General features: G+C 40.5%; 2 protein-coding genes across 4 annotated transcripts; one reads left to right on the top strand and one right to left on the bottom strand.

Annotated features, from left to right (window-relative positions):
* Positions 1 to 874: 874 nt before the first annotated feature.
* Positions 875 to 11,030, bottom strand: LOC129760561 (E3 SUMO-protein ligase RanBP2). 3 transcript variants are annotated; one of them, XM_055758216.1, is made up of 8 exons: positions 10,599 to 11,030; positions 9,080 to 10,249; positions 5,187 to 9,018; positions 4,306 to 5,123; positions 4,106 to 4,248; positions 3,249 to 4,000; positions 2,217 to 3,188; positions 875 to 2,151 (listed from the first exon to the last, which is right to left on the bottom strand). In XM_055758216.1, the coding sequence occupies exons 1-8, from the start codon at positions 10,665 to 10,667 to the stop codon at positions 1,844 to 1,846; spliced, it is 8,064 nt and encodes a 2,687-aa protein (XP_055614191.1). In that variant the 5' UTR covers positions 10,668 to 11,030; the 3' UTR covers positions 875 to 1,843. The 3 variants fall into 3 exon arrangements, with proteins under 3 accessions (XP_055614191.1, XP_055614192.1, XP_055614190.1); XM_055758217.1 differs by having other exon boundaries at positions 4,306 to 6,821; positions 6,888 to 9,018; XM_055758215.1 differs by having other exon boundaries at positions 4,306 to 9,018.
* Positions 11,031 to 13,996: 2,966 nt separating this feature from the next.
* LOC129760563 (aurora kinase C-like) lies at positions 13,997 to 16,689 on the top strand. The gene is made up of 2 exons (XM_055758218.1): positions 13,997 to 14,848; positions 15,817 to 16,689. The coding sequence occupies exons 1-2, from the start codon at positions 14,240 to 14,242 to the stop codon at positions 16,465 to 16,467; spliced, it is 1,260 nt and encodes a 419-aa protein (XP_055614193.1). The 5' UTR covers positions 13,997 to 14,239; the 3' UTR covers positions 16,468 to 16,689.
* Positions 16,690 to 19,506: the final 2,817 nt, after the last annotated feature.

Genomic DNA, 19,506 nt, shown 5'->3' with positions numbered 1-19,506 from the left:
AATTGTGTCCAACACTTTCGATAACTTGAAGATGCAAAATTTGTCGAATTTAGTCCAATCGTTTCTGAGATACAGCATACCAATTTTTCGAGCTTAGATCGTTAATGTGTTAAGAGAATGTGACGTATTAAATTGTTTGAGTACATCTTAAAATGATTGAGAATGTATAAAATATAAGCAAATATGGATAGATTGAAGTATAAAGTAACAATCGAAAGACAACATTTGGCTGAGTAAAAAGTACTCGAGAGAAGTTAAACATATTATCTCCATTGGACTTTGTTCTGATCTCCAAACGAACTTTAAAAGTTCAATAAAAGTCTGCTGTTGAAGCAGATGCTGTTTCTTCATTGACTAGCCTATTTTTTTAAAACTGGCCACAAGGAATCGAAAGAAAAACCAATGATTTTAGCACATTGAGGTTTTGGAAAAAAAAACATAAATATTCAGCTTTGTAGCATGTTATACGAGTTTTTAAGAAACTCGTAATTATTTAGGTGTTTAAAAAAAAAACCCGAGATATATCCTAGAAACTAATCATTAGGTTTTCGCCGAAATCCATGCCTTCAAAGTCCGGGTGAATAAAGGTTTTTAGGAGAATTGATGTTCAATATTTCAGATGCATATCACTGCGACAATTAAAAAGTAAATCATAATTTAGGGGCATCAACGAACAAACTGATGAAGATCTCCAACTTAGGGATGAAGAAAAACCAGGCAAAACACTAATGATCCGAACTTATCTCGCAAAAAATGTAGATATTGTATATAAGAAATTGTGAATTATATAATTTAGACTATTTCCTATATTTTTCAAGATTCCTTAAAACTGACAGCAAGGACGGCTTTCGGATAAAAAAATACACGCAATGAGTCACCTTATCAACCCGTTTACATTTTATGTGCCACTTCTATTTTGCTATTGATAGGAAGTTACAAATTTCGTATTTTGAAACAACTGTTACGAGATAAAGGAGAAAAACAACGTAAAAATCAACAAACCAATGCACTGTAGCTGAGCTCTAGCGTCAGATGGAATTTGCTAACAGATGTTCTTAAAAAAAGGTACCTTGCTTGGCAATGCGAAAACTTTAAACTCTGTCAATCCTAAGACACGTTTAGAAATATAAGTTTTTCCTATCATATACAGTTAAAGAACGTCTAACAAAGTTTTGATTTATCAAAAAGTATTACAACCTAAATTTATTGACAGAGTGCTCATAATTAGAAATGTTTCAATAAAATTAACCTGAGATGAATCGCCGCTCATGCCTTCCTTTTTTTTTATTTTAACGAATTCAATTTAGGTAGTTGTCTTTCCTATAACGATATTTTTTTTATTAGTTTTTACTAAACGTCAGTCTTTTATTTGGTGGTTTTATAAAATTAAGCGCGCGCGAGTATTAGTCTTCGATAGCGTACAGGCATGAGGGTCACCTCAAATTACTTTTAAGAATGTGCCGATTGAATTTACGATGATATCTATAACATATCAGCTATGAAAAAATAGGGATTTTATGATCATATTTCAGAAACGTTCGTAAAAAGAGGAAGGCTAGGGGTTAAGTCCTTTTATTTGGCAAAAAACATGCACAGTTATCATCCAAAGTATCCCTGGATAAATGAAAACATCGATAAAAACTTTTGCCAAAAGGAAATAGTGCTTAAATAAGATAATTAACATAAAAGTTGACGAAATTTTCCTCTCTAACTAACCGATCATGATAAATACCAGTAAGATTACACATGTAAAATAAATGAAAAACTATATGTTTCCTGTTGTTTTACTTACGTCCAGCATCAGGGTAACTGGGAAAGGGTAGCGGTCGCTATTCTTTGATTATTAATCCTGGTCCGGTTCCAAGTCGGACTTTTGTCGCAGTTTCTCCTGACACTGTTCCAGCAGGTTTCGGAACTTTCCTGCGATGTCTTCGTCCTTGAAGCGCACGGCCAGCTTCTCCAGTTGGGGTCCTCCCTCGGCGTGGTTCATTGCGGCCCAAAAGAAAGATTTCGGTGAATTATTTAGAGGAGCTATTTGTAGATCAGTGGTCACGGCGTGGTTCAACACTAGTTTGAAAATTTGCTCTCGCCGCATCAACAACCGATAGCTATTGCGATTTGGATGATAAAGAAGCTTCAGCTCACCAACACCTGAGGGAAGTTCATAAAGTAGATACAAGAGCTTTTCGAGGAAAAAACATTTAAAAAAAACTCACCTCGCTCCTTCCACTCTTTGGTGTCGGAATCGTAGCGGTACAATTTGGATCGTTCTCCGAATAGTTTGTTTTCCTCTTCCTCACCCGTTCGCACCTCGATTTCATCCGGAAGCTGGATTATGGGTTCATAATGAGGATCATAGTTTTCATCGTTACCCGCGGCGCCTTCCTCATTGTTTTTGCTATCATCGCCACCTTGTTTGTTCTTGTTGGCCATGCGTGTGAATACGTCTTCCTTCACCGTCAATCCAATAAAGCCACTATTGGGAGCAAATTGCTTAGTCAAAAATGTATTGGTACTTCCGCCGGTAGCCAGGGAGGCAAACGTTGCACCAGTGTCCGATTTTTTAAACAAATCTGCTTCGACCGGCTGCTTTTCGTCCTTGGCGACATCACCAAAGTTTATTCCACCAATCTGTTTACCCAAAAATGAGTTTGTGGTTCCAGAAGCCAGAGATGCGAAAGTGTCACCAGTATCCGCTTTTTTTACCAAATCGCCTTCTATTGGCTTGGTTTCAGTTTTTTTGTCCAATTCTTTTACGACATCACCGAAGTTTATTCCACTTGCTGCAGAAGATCCAAACACTTTACTTCCAGTACCAGTGCTACCCAGTGATCCAAAGGTAGGTGTGTTGTTTGCGCTACCAAAATCACCAAATATATTACTACTGCCGGCGGACTCGAACAGCGGAGTTGAGACATTGCTCGTAGGCGTAGCGTTCGATGTTTCTATTTTAGGGACCACTGGGGTACCACCAAAAATACTTGGACTATTTGTTTTCTGTCCGAAACCTGCTCCAAACAATCCTTCAGTAGATTTGTTGAGTGCAGGTGATGGCATCGATCCGAAAACGGAAGGCTGTACCAGTGGCGATTTGGACTTGTCTGGAGTTGGGAGGATGGTTTTCGGTGTAGTGTTCAGTGACGAAGAAAATATTGATCCGGTTGTAGCTGGCGATGCCGATGAGAACCCTGCAATACAAATATGAAGTTAGTCAGTGTTTATCATCAATTTGTTCAGATAAAACTTACCTCCAAAAATGGATTTTGGTGTCTCATTTTCTGCATTGGGTTTAGCGGCTGCACCGAATATAGTGGAAGCTGATGAATGCTTTTCGGCAGAAATCAAGCTACTTATGGAGAATGGAGAAGAAGGTGCTGCTGCCGTTTTCAGCGTCACTGAACCGAACATGTTCGATACCTTCTGATTATCGCTCGGTTCGCTGAAACTAACTTTTTTCGGGGATTTGCTAAGTTTTCCAACCGATGGAACTTTTCGAACATCAATAACATTAATTGGCAATGGTTTATCGTCTGCAAGTTCTGTGCCACCATAGTTTGGAAATACGAAAGCATCCGGGTCACATCCACGGCAACCGCTGCAAGAAGTCTCTGGATTATCGAAAAAGTCTTCCGGCAACTTCAGCTTCAGCGTCAACTCCTTGTCATCCAAAGATATATCGCTCAGTTGGGAGAAATTGACATTGCTGGTTGGTGTTGAAATGGTGGAATCCAATGTGGTATTCAGCTTACCATCTCCGATTACGGTAGGGGTTCTCAAGACAGATTCACCAGAAATAGCTCTATCGACGGCTTGCTTGAATTCACCAGCAATGTCGCTGTTCTTGAAACGAAGACAGAAATTCATCACCTCAAATGTGCCTTCCGAAAAATCGTTGGCCACAAATTGCCAAGTTTTGTCATCTTTCTTGTTGTACAGAATGTCCGAGTCTAGCGCGTGGTTAAGACAAATTTTCAACACTTGATCGCGTCGCATGACCACTCTGAAAAGTTAGTTGGTTAGATCAGAAAAATATTACCTAGTTCTGTATTTCGTCGCTTGTCCTTTAACTTTTTAAATCTTAATAGCTGATTTCCGTTATATCTACCTTGTTTTTCCATTGACCTTTTGGCGCAGAATTTTGACGTCCCCTATGCCGCGTTCCTTCCACTCTTTATCCGTAAAGCGGAACAATTTCGCACGGTGACAGTACAAAACATCTTCTTCCTCTTCACCGGTTTTCACATCCACCTTTGAGAAAAATACCATTAATATCAATAAAAAATGCAAATTGGATTATCAGCCTACCTTTTCCGGCAGCGGTATTACCGGGGTAAAGTATGCGGTGCTTTCCTCCTCGCCACACTCATCACCAGCATCGTCCGCTTCTTCTTCGTCGTTCGCCGAACCAGTACTTATTCTGCGACCGGGGCTTTTTGGTTTTCCCGGCGATTTGGGTTTGAATACGAATTCGAACGTAGGCTTTTCGGGTGCCAATGCCGGTTTAGTCAGGGATGAGGATTTTGCGACTGGTGATGCCGTAGATTGGTCTTCCGGTGGCAGTGTTGATCCGAATGACATAACCGGTTTCGGAAGCTCAAATTTAAACGACTCCGAGTTTGTTGTTGGGTTTGATTTTACGCTCAGGTCGGTTGGACCGGAAATTGTAGATGGGACAGCAGCTACTGGTTTGACTGGGGTCGAGCCAAATGTGAAACCACCGGATCCAAAACTGAAACCACCGGAGCCTGTTGTTGTTGTTGTTGCTGTGGTGGCTGCTGGCTTGGGAGTCGATGTTATTTCAAAGCTGAATCCTCCCAATTTCGGAGCGATTGCTGCTGGTGCTGTAGATGTTGTTACTGCCGGGGTTCCGAAACTAAAACCACCGCCTGGAGTGAAATTGAATTTAGGTGTTTCACCTGTACCAGTGACATTTTTCTCCTTCTTCGGTACGGTTGAATCTTTGGGAGTTTCACATGCCATGCAGTACGAGTCTTCGGCAGCATTGCTTATGTAACAAGCACTACAGGTCCAGGAACCAGCTTTTGGCTTGAATTTGTCGCCGAATCCTTTCGATTCTTCCTTTTTCGCAGGTTCAACAGTGGGTTTAGCTGTTGTTGTTGCAACTGGTGGGACACCAAAACTAAATTTAGAAGCCTCTTTTGGCTGCACACCAAAGCTAAACTTACCGACAGTATCAGTTTTGGGAGCCGATGGATCTTTTGATGTGCCACATGCCGGGCAAGTACTATCTTCGCCTTTGTTGACAACATAACATCCCTCACAAGTCCAGGAGCCCACCTTCGGCTTAAATTTGTCTCCGAAGCCTTTGGATTCCGTTTTTTCCGGTTCCGCTTTCACGTTGTCTTTCTTAGGCGTTCCCATCGCGTCTTGAACTTTCTTAACAACGTCGTGGAATTGATTCCGAATGTCGTTGTTCTTGAAGCGCAGAGCAAACGTTTCCTTCACCAGTTCGTTTTCTGAGAAATCGTGACCCACCCAAGTCAAGGTACATTTTTTGTCATCGGGTATAAACTTAAGGTCCTTAGTAATCAACTGGTTGCAGCACAGCTTCAGCACCTGCTCTCTTCGCATTAGCAGCCGGGCCGTGTTGGGATCCTCCTTCTTAACCAGAACCCGAATATTTCCCAACCCGCGTTCTTTCCACTCTTTGGCTGCTTTATCCATACGAAGCAGCTTAGCCCGATGCTCGTACATACAGGTAAATTCCTCCTCTCCAGTTTTGACATCTACAAGATCGGGCAACGGAATAACCGGTTGGAAATCAGCCGTGGGGACAAAATCTTCTACGGTTTCTTCGGGACCACAGACGGATGTGTTGTTAGTGTCTTTTTCCGGCGATTTTTGAGATGCGGAAGGCGGAGCCGGAGTTGCTAGCTTTCCCAAGCTACTGAAGATGTCGGTAAAAGATTTTTGGCTAGTACTATCATTGGTTGAGGTGGGGAGTCCAGTGGGTACAGCGGCTGTCGGTTTGTTTGCTCCTCCAAACGAGAAGGAAGCAAATGGACTTGGTTTGGCCGGTTCTTTAGGCTTTTCTACGGTTGCAGCTGTCGAAGGTGTCACATTAGGTTTGAAGCTGTTAGTAAATGTGAAACCTTGGAAAGTGCTAGGGGTTGTTGTAGTGCTGGAGGATGCAACGCTGGCTGTTGATAGTGGCGAACTGAACAACGATTTACTAACCGCCTTTGCCGGTTCAGTTTTCGACTTGTCAGCCTTATCAGACTGTTCCTTCAAACGAGCGACTTCAGCTTTTGCCTCGTTGAACTTTTCATAAAATTGTTTGGCCAGTTCTGGACTTGCGAACCTGGCGCAGAATGTCTCTTTTTTCGGTTCGTCATCGGCGAAGTCAATCGCACTCCAAGTGCAACTCTTGTTGTTTTTTTCCATTATTTTAATCAATAGTTCCGGCGTGATTGAATGATTGGCAGCAATTTTGTGCACCTGCTCGCGTCGCATGACAATTCGATATTTACTTTTATCAGCTTTGCTACGCAGAATCTTCAAATCACCGAGACCTCGTTCCTTCCACTCTTTGTCTGCCATCCTGAAGAGCTTCGAACGACCACAGAACACTTGATCCTCATTTTCCTCCCCCGTTTTGACTTCTATTTCATCCGGAAGTGGGATAATTGGCTTGAAATCTGGTCGAGGATCGTACTCACCGGAAACGTTTCCCACATCATCGTCGTCCTCATCTTTCGCTTCTTTCTCGGCCGCGGCAGAAGTAGTGGCATTAGCAGCGGCAGCTACTATATTCTGGGCGAACATTCCTGGTGCGATGGAAGGAATGGTTGCCTTCGGAACTGCAATTGGAAATTTAGTATTAATCGTTGATGGCTGACCGGCTGGTGGGGAGATGTTTTCTATACCGGAAATCGTTGGCGCAGCCACTGGGGGAATTACTGCAGTTGTTGGGGCCGGAGTATTTCCTACCACGCTGTGTTTGATGTGTTGTGGAGGAATGGTAACGCTGTAGGTGGGTTGTGTGGTAGCCGTGGAAATGTTAGTCGGCAGTGGATCGGAATTAGTAATGACCACATTTACGGGAGGAGCTTTCTCGATCGGTAGCGGAGTGATGGTTGTGGCTTGCGGAAGATTAGCATTGTTATAGGTAGAGTTCCAAGTGTTAAGTAGTGTTGGAGTTTGCAGAGCTTGATCAAAAAGTGAGTTATTCTTAGCAATTGGAGCAACCACCGGTTGCGGAGCGACTGTGACCTGCGGAAGGGTTGGTTGAGCGTGTGGTTGTTGATAGTAAGCTGCCGGAGAGGCCGGAACCAGTAAGTTATCGTGATAGGTGTGCATTGGAGAAGCAACTGCTCCTAGTGGAGTACGGCTCGATTGTTGAGGGTACTGTTGCATATACATGGGATATGACGAATTGTAGAACTGTTGATAAGGATTCGGTTGTTGCAATGCTACAGCTGCGGCTGCTGCTGCAGCTGGATGAGTGGGGAGGCGATTCTGCTGGAGATTTGGTGTCAACTGTTGTTGCAACGAAGGGTTGTAAGCTTGCTGGTTGACATAGGACGGATTTTGAAGTTCATCTAAAATATACAAATCGTTCATCATAGCAGTAGTTGCTGCATCTTCTTCGGTAGATTTTTTGTAACAGTTATCCTCGATTTTGACCAAGCGTTCTTGAATGTCTCCAACGTCGTTTCGGATATTGAGAACATCCTCCTTCACAATGTTTAACGTTTCCATCATTTTGCGGATTAAGTTCTCCAGCTCGTTGGTTCTCGCGTTGAAGTTAGCAGCCTCCCGTTCCGATCGGTTTAATCCTGTGTTAGTTGAAGAACTGAACGATTGGAAATGATCGCTTTCATCAGGGCCATTCGATCCGAAACCGTTGACCGATGTATTGAGACTTGCATCGAGAGATTCATTGAACTGCAAACGTTTGATCTCACCGTGAACGACATAATGTAGCGGATGACTTTTCTCGATGTACGGAAGTTCCAAATATTTCTGGGTTTGTTTGATACAATCACGGGCCCGATCGCTATAAAATCTTTTAGTTTTGAGCGGAGTTTTATTAGATTCGTCTAATTTTTTAAAAGCTTCAGCTCTGAAGTACGCTGCAAATGGTAGAGGAATGCCTCCGAATTCCTGAGTGAATTCTTCGTATCGTCCATGTTTGAAGTAAAATCCAGCCAAAAAGGTGAGACCATCTTCTGCTAGTTTAACCGCTTGCTCGTTACATTTTGACAAATCGATAGCGTACTTGAAGAAAATGTTGTTATATGTGTAAGAGGCTTCGTTGCGAATGTTCCACAGTTGTACTCCTGCTTTATAAACTTGTTCAGCTCTCAGTTCTAGTTGACGTCGTTCCTCCGGAAGCATTGAGTTGGCCGCACGCTTTGCCAGTACTTTACCCAGCTTCAACAGAATCATGACATCCGTTATTGAAGTTTCATAGCCACGGACTGCTTGAATTCCGTGCTGTAGCAATTGCTTGTCTAGGGAGGACTCACATGATTTGACATTCTTAAGAATCGAATATACTGCATTCCACCACTCTATCTTATCGTCTTCACACAATGATGGAACCATGCTCGTTGCTGGCAAAATCATAGGTCTTCCGAAATCCACCTTTCCGTTATATTTTCGTTCGCTTTCCAACACACTCTGCGCCACCAGAATAGCACAGTACAGAAACGAGTCCACATCCAGTTGATTGAGGGTCTCCACGCTACAGTTGTCTTGATTGTTTGTCGAAAAGTTCAATCCTCCGAACGATTTGCACTTGAGCTCCGACAAATCTTCAATACCTAATCCCAGATACACCTGGTAGGGTAGGGATGACAGATACAGGTTCTGCGCCGTTTCCAAATACGCCTGTAAAAGCTCTCGCTTCGGCAAAATATACTCCGGTTCACAAACAGACGCATTTTGTATGAAATACGATGTAGCCATTTTTGACAGCTGGTCTCCGCTGTTGCTGTACAGAGCTCGATATATTTGTTTCTTCCAATTCGTGTCAGAACAAAACTGACGGACCTGGTAAGAGAAAAAGGGAAAATTCAGTTAATCAGATTTTTTTTAAACTTAAAATGACTACCTGATTAATCAAATCTTCCGCAGTGTTCCAAATTTTGCTATCGGTTACACTTTGGATTTGAGCAATAATCGACACATCTATGCTGTTTTCCACACACGATAGGAGGATGCTTCCGGCCTGGCAACACCGGAACGATCCCTGCTTGCTCCAGAATCCAACCAACTGCCTGGTCACGTCGTTGGTGTGCTTCAGCCAGATTTCTCCGGTTTCCGGGACTTCACACTGGTAGGCCAGGAACAGCAAGGGCAAGCATTTGGTGGTGACATCCCGGGCCTTCCGGCTTACTTGTTTTTCATCCTTGAAGAGCAACGATGCAGAATGCAACGCCAACTGACCGCGATAGTGTCGCAAAAATTCCTCTGCCAGCTGCTTCTGTGGACACGAGTTACGACCCTTTTCGGCAAACTTTTGCAAAGCTTGATCCATCTCGCTCAGCAGCATTGCAACTTCTTTAAGTTTATTCTGCCTAATGGTCTCGAGAGAACAATCATCCAACAAATTCAAGTAAATCTGTCGATCCAAGATCATCACACTCAGCAACCAATAATTCCAGTTGGTCTGGTAGGACCCTCCAGTAGATTCCGAGTACTTAGCTAACATGGATGAGACCGTATTTGCCCAGGCGATGGATTGCTGAAACGTTTCGGTAAACTTCATCTCGATTTCATAGCAATACTTGAAAGCATCCTCCAGCTTCTTCTCGCCAATGAAATGTTCCACCAAGCGAATTCGCAATCCCGGATCCAATGGGCGAGACACTATTTCCTTCAGGATAATTTCTCTGACCATTTTGTTATCGGTTGCAGTATCCTTGTTGGCGACTTTCAACTTCAAGTTTAACACTGCCTCGTGATTGATGCGTTCCGTCTCTGCCAGGTCACACCAATGCTTAGCTTTCGACAGATTTTTACTGTAATTATCATCCGATAGCAGCAGCTTGCAGACGTCGGTGATTAAACCGGTTTGTTTCGAGTCCAGCTGCAGCGATCGCTGATACGACGTGATGGCCCGGTCAATTTTCTTCTGCCTCTCGTAACATTGACCGAGCAGCTTGTGCGCCTGGGCACTGCCTTCCTGGACGGACAGAAAGCAGGACAACCAATGCTCGGCACTTGCATACTCGCCCAATTTAAAATACTGCCGTGCGATGGCCAACCCACGAAGATATTTCTGTTTGAAAATATATTTTTTCAAGAAAATTGAATCAGCTGATTTCAAAATAAAAAATATGGCAACCCTAACACCTAACCTAACCTCAAAAATTTTGCATCACAGATTAGCCGCTACGTCAACTACGAATATTTTAGCATTTTCAGAAAAATGATTATAATATAATATTATGTTCATTGTTTTCAAACGCGTTTCGATTCAGTAATCGAATCGCGTTTCAAAACCTTAATAGATACATTAAAATTACTTTAGAAATTCCGTCACCGAAATCCCCCACAAAGAAATTTATATTCAATCGTTATACGATTTTTCAATCTCGACACCTGAAGCATTAAAAGTTAAAACGTACCTCATTTTCCGGCAGCTTCGCAAGCGAAGTCTTTACGTGCCGATCTATATCCTTCTTGGTCGAGAACATTGTTTTTTCGACGGCGGCGGCCTTGTGGTGTTATTTTCACGCACAATATTTTCACCACCGATGACGGATGATCAAGGTAACAGCAGAAAAAACACGAGCAAGAAAACTCCACGCCAACTTCGATTTTCCTGTACGGTCACGAAAGGACACCAGAGCTTCGGTCAACTATTTTCCGGAATCAATTATCTACCCGACAAAGCTGTTCTATATTTGCACTACTTTTTAAACCTTTCCTTCGCGATTACCGGCCACTTATTTACGAAATAAAATACTCGGTTCTACGCATTAGATGAGACAATTTTTTATTTTCCTTTCCCGTCAATGTCTGGCTAGTGCGCGAATTTGCCTTCCTTCACTTATGGCGGTCGTTTGAGGTTTGAAAATTTTTATGCATGAACTTTCGCGAATGGGTAACCGACTGCAGTGTGAAAGTTGAGACGGCATGCACCGGATGAACGAAAAGGATGGCAAAACAGAAATGAATTTTCGAACATCTGGACTCCGATGCTGTCAAACCCCAATGATAAAAAGATGGCATACTGCACGCTCAGAACAAACTGCCCATCGACAAGCATTTTGGAGATTGTTTTTGAGTTATTAAATTTTATTTTCGAAACATAAGAAAATGCATTATTGAATCAAAGGAATTTTTATTTTTCCCAAAATCAAAGGAAATAATCCTTTGTTTTTGCGGCACATTCCTTTTTAACAAATTTCTATTTTTCTGCGTGTAATTATGATTTTTTTTATCAAATATAGTTGAAGCCCTTACACTTAATGTAATGCAATAATTTTTTTTCCAAAATTAGTTGCTTTTTAAAAGAGCTAGACAAGGTGGTCCAATATATGTCCCCTGGTCCAAAATAAGTCTGTTACCCTATAAGGATTGATCCAAAACTGATGAGATTTGGATCAAGTTTGACTGAGTTCTAAACCGTTTGTGAGTTAATGGAACACGAGTAGGGTTGAGAGTTTTTTCACTAGATTGAATCTAATTTGCTTGGTTCAAATCTTGTATAGACCACGGATAAGGTGCTCTAAATAGCAGTGATTGAATTTTGCTGAGCATGAATTGATCAACCTTCTCTCGCTCACTGCTTTACTCGGAAGCAAAGGTTGCTTTGAGGCAGCGAAAACGACAAAACCGACATACGCTCTCAATATGGCCCGCCTCCAAGAAGCAGTATACATTCGAGGCAGCGAATCCAAAAAACCAAACGAATGGCTCTCACTCATCTCCTGTTACTAGCTTGAGGGAAGCGAATTCAAAAGGCAGAGCGAACCCGAGTCTCGTCGTTTGTGCCTGGATCGAATGCGTGAGGTTTTTCTGCTATTGCTATTATTGCACAGCAACCGCACGCAGGCAACTAGTTTTTTCGTTTCTTTTTCCTCCCCCCTCTTTGTACTATACGTTGCGGGCCGTGCAACGCAGTAAGTTCGGTTGTTTTTGTTGTTGCCTCACCCTTTGCGGCGGGGTTGAAGATGTTCTCCTCAACGACAGCTATCGGCTGGAGCTATTCAAATTCAAGAACGTAAATGAGTATGTGTGCCTCGTCTTCTTCATGCATCATGTAGCAACCGAACGTTGAGAGAGTTCGTTCGAGGCAGCAAACGAATAGTGTCTCTCAGAGCAGATCCTCCTCATGGGGGGAGGTTTGAATGAATGTACACACAAAAAAAAGCATAGTAAAATTACTAGATCCGTGGTTTAAATGAACAACAGGCAACCATATTTTTGAGTCAAATATGTTTTGTTGTTCAAAATACGTTACGCATAGTCATTTTACCATGTGCTCAATTTGGCTGCGCATAGTAAATTCGACTACGTTTTAGTAAAATTGTTAATGAAATGATGCATTGTTTTACTTCGTGCCTAGTAAAATTGATATGTTTCATGATGAAACTAGTATGAGTTATGATAAAGGTTAGGAGGAGCGAGGAGCTTGATTTCAATAGTAAAATTACTATGTATGTTTGTTTGTTTATTTCCATGCATACATCATTACATAATCAAAGCATTAAAATTCACACTTCCGACACACGTCGGTCCATATTAGTGTGTTTTTCGATGATCTGGAAATATTTTGAAAGTTATGAAACTTGAAAGCAGATCAAAATTCGTTTGTTTACTCGCGGCTTTGAAAATTAATGATCATAAATTAGTATAAACAACAAGAATGTTTACCATGGTAAAATTATCATACGCACTGATGTTTTTGAGTCAAATACGTTTTGTTCTCAAAAGTACCATGTGCGTAGTATTTTGTTGATAGGAATTGGTGCCACAATGTCTAAATTACTATGCGGACGCTAGTTGTAATAGAAATTATGATGAAATTATCATAATCATACTATTTTCGACAACAAACATTGAGAGTTAACGAAAACTACCAGGTACATAGTAATTTCAATAATGTTTCATGCGCACTTTAACAAAATTGATGTTATACTTTGCGTGGTTGAAACTACTATAACGCAGAAATGGTAAAATTATCATGACCACGTCTTTGGAATGGCAACGCAATTTTTTTCCGTGTATATGTATCGTCTCCTGTATAGCCAGGGTTGCCAGGTGTTTTTTAGTAAATTCTGGAAGTTGGCAATAAAAAAGTCTGGATTTGTCTGGATGGTTAAAAATCACCATACTCTCGCAAAAAGCCCTTATACACCCACACGTGATAACATCTATTTAAAAAAAAAAGTTTTCATTCATAGCACCAACACAACCAGCGGCGAGCGGGCGCGAATTCTATATGAACAAAAGCTTGAACAACCGAAAGCTTAGGTCAATTCAGCTGTTAAAATAACTTCTGTATTCTGCTTCACAGTAAATTCAGTGACGACGTTATGAGCTATTGGATTTCAATGGTTTTTTTTTATTAAAACATTGAGCTTATAGAAATTTCTGGACAAATCTGGATAATTCATGAAAAGTCTGGACCAGACAACATGAGGTCTGTATTTCTGGATGACACACAAAAATCTGGAAGATTCCAGAAAAATCTGGAAGGTTGGCAACGCTGTGTATAGCTATGCGAGGCCTCAAAGTGTGTATATTGAATGCCTCTGATGAGAAAATTGGTGAGGATTTCAATCACTGCTAAATAGTCATTTTTTTTTCTTAATTCGCATTGAGTTAAATGGGTGACCGATTACCAAGTTTTGATATTAATAATTTTTAGCGTTCCTTTTGTTTAAATTTCGAAAATTCATTCCTAGCTTCGAAATGAATTCCCATCATGAACACGATAAACGCGATGAACCTATCAAAATGTCAAAAGTTTAAAAAACGGCATCCGCGGGTCGTTGCATTCGTGTTAAGCCTTCGCCAAAGAGAGACAGAGAGAGGTCATCTGGTCTTCACGCACCCAGCAGAGCACACTGCTTTATGGAACGGTTTCGTCAGTTGGGAAACTTGTTGTTAAATCCATTTTAATTTTAAATTTTGGAAGTTTTTTATTGTTTTACATGTGTGGTTTAAGTTGCCCTTGATTTGTAGAAATTGTTTGTAGTCTTGAAGAGTGTGTGGGTTACATTTCGTTAGTCGTTTTGTCCGTTGAGGACGGGTAAACATGTCCTCCCAACTGAACAAAGAGAACCAGAAAGCGGCCACGGCCGGCTTCACAAAACCTGGTTTCGGTTCCGGTACTGCTAATGGACCAGCCGGAGGCCTTCGCGTCCTTAAGATACCTGCCCAGCAGAGCGGCTCGAACACCGGAACATCAACCGTCAAACCTCAACCGAAGAACGTGTTCAAACTGCCAGCACCACCCCAAGTTTCTTCCAGCGGCAGTAAATTTCCCTCACAATCGGCCCAACATACGAACCAGGGCAATAGTCAATTTAAAATGCCAACGGCTGTGAGCAAATCCACCGGCGTTCCAGTACAGGTCCCTGCAGTGGTTCAAAGCACTTCCGGTAATGAGCAACAACAGCAGCCGGATCTAGAAAATCTTGGAAGACCCTCCGGGAGCGGGGGTTCCAACGCTGATTCGACTTCGACAGGAAGTGGTAGTAATAACAAGCGGATTTGGACCTTGAGCAATTTCGACATAGGCCGTCCCCTAGGTCGGGGAAAGTTCGGTAATGTGTATCTGGCCCGGGAGAAGGAAACCAAATTCGTCATAGCGCTCAAGGTGCTGTTCAAGAAGCAGATCCACTCGCAGGGAATCGAACATCAGGTATATACACACTTTCAGATGAAAATGAGTGAATTTGTACACGGAAATTTGAAATCTGAATCTGAAATTAGAAATCTGAATCTGATTTATTTTTCATTTACAAATGATTTTATTAAGGCATTTTACTTATGTTTTTATGTGCCGGGGGTATTTTTCCTAACTGTAAGTAAGAGGGTAGCCTCATTCGTCGCGGAGACTCAACTGTTAATTAGATGTACATAGTTATGTATGGGGATAATCTAGGGGTCATTTCCAAGAACATTTTCCGTCAGTGTTCGTTGGTGGCTTCCTTTAGCTGTGGTTTCGATAGCTGCTTCAGGTTTATCGTCTTTCTTGTGTTAGACCCGTTGGATGAAGTTTATTAACGGACGAAACGAGCCTTAGATAGAATAAAGACAGGGGGGAAGAAGACTAAACGACCAAGTCAGATAGTTTAAGTTATTTGTGATCTAACATTCAATTTTCTAAATCGAATTTACCAAGATGTCGTGAATTGGAACACCAGGGTATCTAGTAGCCAGCCTTCGATCGATCAAACCGTTCACACGTCCACACAACATGATCAATATTGTGGTAGCCATTCCACAAATGCAAACATTGGTTGCAGCCAGATGTATACGAACAAATTTGAAACCTGAATCTGAAATCTTAAATTAGAAGTCCAAAATTAAAGCGAAAGAAGATTTGAAAATGTTTACGCTAAGCATTCCCACCCTCAAAATAATTAAGAAATTATTTCTACGGGAGTTTTTTAGGTGAACTAAGACTTTGTTGCTTAATATGGATTCTACGTTTGTCTTGTAGTAAGCATACGGAAGCCCTGGTAGTAACTACTTTACTTTACTTCCACATAACTGACACATGAATTTCACATAAAGTCTAAGTGGATGATTTAAATCCGCTTGTGCATTTGTCTTAAGCGTGTGGTTGTAAATATGCATATTTTTTTCTTGATCCACTTGTTTCAGGTCCGTCGGGAGATCGAAATCCAAAGCCATCTGCGCCATCAGAACATTCTACGAATGTATGGCTACTTCCACGACGACATTAGAATCTATTTGATCTTGGAGTTTGCTCCCGGTGGCACTCTGTTCAGCAAGCTGCAAACCCAGCCCGGAAACAAATTCCCCGAGAAACAGTGTGCCATCTACATCAACATGCTGGTTTCGGCCCTGATCTATTTACACGAGCGTAACGTCATTCATCGGGACATCAAACCGGAAAATCTGCTGCTCGGACACGGAGGGGAGCTGAAAATTGCCGACTTTGGCTGGTCCGTTCACGAACCGACTTCGACCAGGACGACGCTTTGCGGTACCCTGGATTATCTGTCGCCGGAAATGGTTCAGGGTAATCCACACTCGAAGAATGTCGATCTGTGGAGTCTAGGTGTGCTGGCGTACGAACTGCTGGTCGGCCGTGCACCGTTCCATGCCACGAGCTACGACGAAACGTATAATAAAATCATCAAGGTGCGATATCAGGTTCCTCCGGAGGTGTCCCGTTCTGCGGCCCACTTGATTTCGAAACTTCTGGTCAAGGAACCGAGCCTGCGGATGCAGCTAGAGGATGTGGCCAAACACCCATGGATCAAGCTTCATGTCGATAGCAAACCTTGATCGCCTTTTCAATTATAACGACTTAAAATCTATTATGTCAGGTATTTCAACTTAAGCGACTCTGAATCTGTAGGATTATTTTATGCGATTTCAATGTTCGGTTTCCGTGCATTTTTAATTTGTTTAGTCTAAGTTTCGAGATCAGCCAAGAGAGAAAAAGGACTTTGTTTCATAGCAGCAATGGCAAATGTATAATAAGGAAAGAATAAACGTCTTCATAATTCAAAATGTTTTAATTTACTATAGTTGACAAATGAGTCTCGCCTTTGATAGCCTTTTGATCGTCATAAAACAAATATTCTAGAATCAGTACCGGAGAACCTTAGTGTTCAACTTTTTTTTCAAATTTCTGTAGATTCCATTCAATCGAAAAACGATTGATTTGGTTGTTCTTCAATATTTTAAAGCTATAAAGGTAATCATTTAAAGCCTAAAGGTATGAGCCGTTTAAATAAACAAATTAAAAAATAAAGGTTATCATGTGGGTGTAAGGGAAAAAGGTGATAATATTGACCTATGCTTGATACATATCACAATATGTTGAGAAAATTTAACGGTTGAAACATTTATTAACAAACTTTTGTACAAAATCAAAAGAAGTGATTTTTTTTTTATCTTGTTCATCTATTTTCACTGTGAGTCGCCGCGACTATTATATGGCTCCCCTTTCTACTAACATATATCATTAATCATTGGCATGGAAGAGGCAACGATACGAATTTTTATAATAACTAGTACACGCAGAAAAATATATTGTGGAAATAATAAGATTTCGACCAAAAATAATAAAATTTTTGGTTGGGAAAATGCACAAATATATTTCTGGTAGCCCTGACAAAAAATATCGATTTGCTTTAAACTTATCGTTCAATTGAAATTAAAATACACCCTTTTTAAAAATGATCCATGATTTATTTCAAAATAATAAAATTTTGCGTAGATTAAAAAGCAAATCTGGTTATAAAATAATAAGATTGTGATGTTTGAAAACAATCTATTTTTTTTTAATTCGAAATAAAACAAAAGGTTTGTCTGTTAATATGTGGTCTAGCATTTTTTTATTTCTATCTTAAAAAGATCTATCACATTTAAAAATTTTTTTATTGAAATTGTTCACTAACTACAAAATAGATTATAGACTATAGACTTTTTTATCCGTGATAGATTAAAAAAGTGATCAACTCGGCAAAATTAAACAAAGCTATGATTAAAAAAATCTATTTTCACTGGTCCTACCTACCCAGTCACATAAAATTCAAATTTGGCTATAGAAAAATCTACTACATGTTTTAACTTTTAATTTTATAACGTTTATTTCAAATTTTCAGTAAGGGGAGTTAAAATTAAAAAAAAAAACAGCAGAACTTTCATTCACTTTTCAACTAATGTTTTCCCGCAGTGCAAATGCTGTGAGATTTTTGTTGTTGTTCATCTTCAAAAATTCATCCAAATCACAAAATTGTTCATCCAGCAAATTATTTGATTGGGACTTAACTTTTTAAAAATTTTTAATTCGAGATTTTTTAGAAACAATAATCAATATGAAATTTAATTTTTGTGACCTCCATAAACAAATAAAAATCGTTAACTAAAAAGATAATTATTTTCACCTAGTTTAAAAAAATTCATTCGAATTCGTCATTCGTATTCATTGTTGACTAGTTTGCGGTACCAAATTTAATAAGTCCTTCGGAAATGGGTATCCAGTAGATTTCGTGTCGGTGTTTTGCGTCTCCTTTTCGATTCGAATCGAATTCCAACCTTAATTTATATTTTCTTATTTAAAAAAGTAGCTTTTTCTCGTCAATTCTTGTAGTGAAAGTTTAAGGTTTATGAAGTTTGTGACTTTTTACAAGTGAAGTGTAGCGTTTCAAAAATCGAATTGGTAAGTGCTTTCAATTTTTTACTTTTTTCTTAATGTTGATTTGACATTTCAAATAGTTACGAAAACCAAAGTTGCGAAATTGCGCTATTGAAAGGCCGGTAATCAAAAGTTTCTAGAAAATATGAATAATTTAAACGTTCTATACAGTAAGCTATATGGCGCTTGGTTCGGTACATTAGGACGCAGAGTCCCAATTTTGTGGAACCGCAAAAATAACTTTTCATCGAGCTCATTGTTTTCGGAATCGACTGCTACGGTTGTGCGGAAATTTGGAACCTTCCCCGGTCGGTACCTGGTATCGTTTCCAACCGTGGTAGCAGCAACCACAGGAGCAGCTTCTAGTATGGGAGGATCCTCCAGTAGAACCGGATTTCACTCGACTCCGTCCTCTCGAACAGGTGGGATAATTATAGAAACTTGGAATACTACGGAATAGGTTATTATTTGCACAGCTTCTGGCCGTGGAATCGGTGATGGGTGATAAATAAATCATTGTTGATACTTATAACTTGTACAAAAGAATTCAGCACTTCTGCACCTGCATTTGCCACCTAATCTAGATTTGTCACATGGTTTTATTATAAAATTCTTCAGGTAGGTGAATAAGTTGTAAAATCTTGTTATCCCCTAAAAGCCCTTTCACACTTCACGTGGATAATCTTATTCCGTCGATAACTAAACAACGCCATGAAACTATAGGTTTTGTAACATAATGGAATCGATGGGGAATGGTTGAAAGATGAAATTCCAGCCGGAATCGTCGGTGCTAACATTACTATACTGCCCCTACTCGCATGACAGTCGCATATGAATTTTCGGCACTTTATCCAGACACTTCGTAAAAATATCAGCCAGTTGTTCATGACTCTTGATCGGTTCGATTTTCAGCACACCAAAATCAACTCGATTTCGAAAAAAGTGATGTTTAATTTCAGACTCAGATTTTAAATTCAGATTTCAGATTTAGATTTCAGATTCCGATTTCAGATTCAGATTGCAAATTTAGATTTCAGATTCAGATTTCAGATTCAGATTTCAGATTCAGATTTCAGATTCAGATTTCAGATTCAGATTTCACATTCAGATTTCAGATTCAGATTTCAGATTCAGATTTCCGTACCCTGGGTTCCCATGGGTCACGGCGGCGGTGTGCA

Source organism: Uranotaenia lowii, unplaced genomic scaffold (assembly GCF_029784155.1).
Source record: "Uranotaenia lowii strain MFRU-FL unplaced genomic scaffold, ASM2978415v1 HiC_scaffold_660, whole genome shotgun sequence".
NCBI classification, from domain to species: domain Eukaryota; kingdom Metazoa; phylum Arthropoda; class Insecta; order Diptera; family Culicidae; genus Uranotaenia; species Uranotaenia lowii.
This window is presented reverse-complemented; position numbering and strand designations above follow the sequence as displayed.

Bases quoted from the DNA above. Each gene is read 5' to 3' on its own strand.
- LOC129760563 (XM_055758218.1), top strand. From the start codon at position 14,240: ATGTCCTCCCAACTGAACAAAGAGAACCAGAAAGCGGCCACGGCCGGC. The intron at 14,849-15,816 runs GTATATACACAC...CACTTGTTTCAG, and splicing joins CGCAGGGAATCGAACATCAG to GTCCGTCGGGAGATCGAAAT.
- LOC129760561 (XM_055758215.1), bottom strand. From the start codon at position 10,667: ATGTTCTCGACCAAGAAGGATATAGATCGGCACGTAAAGACTTCGCTT. The intron at 4,001-4,105 runs GTAGATATAACG...CTAACTTTTCAG, and splicing joins AAGGTCAATGGAAAAACAAG to AGTGGTCATGCGACGCGATC. The intron at 3,189-3,248 runs GTAAGTTTTATC...TTTGTATTGCAG, and splicing joins ACCAAAATCCATTTTTGGAG to GGTTCTCATCGGCATCGCCA.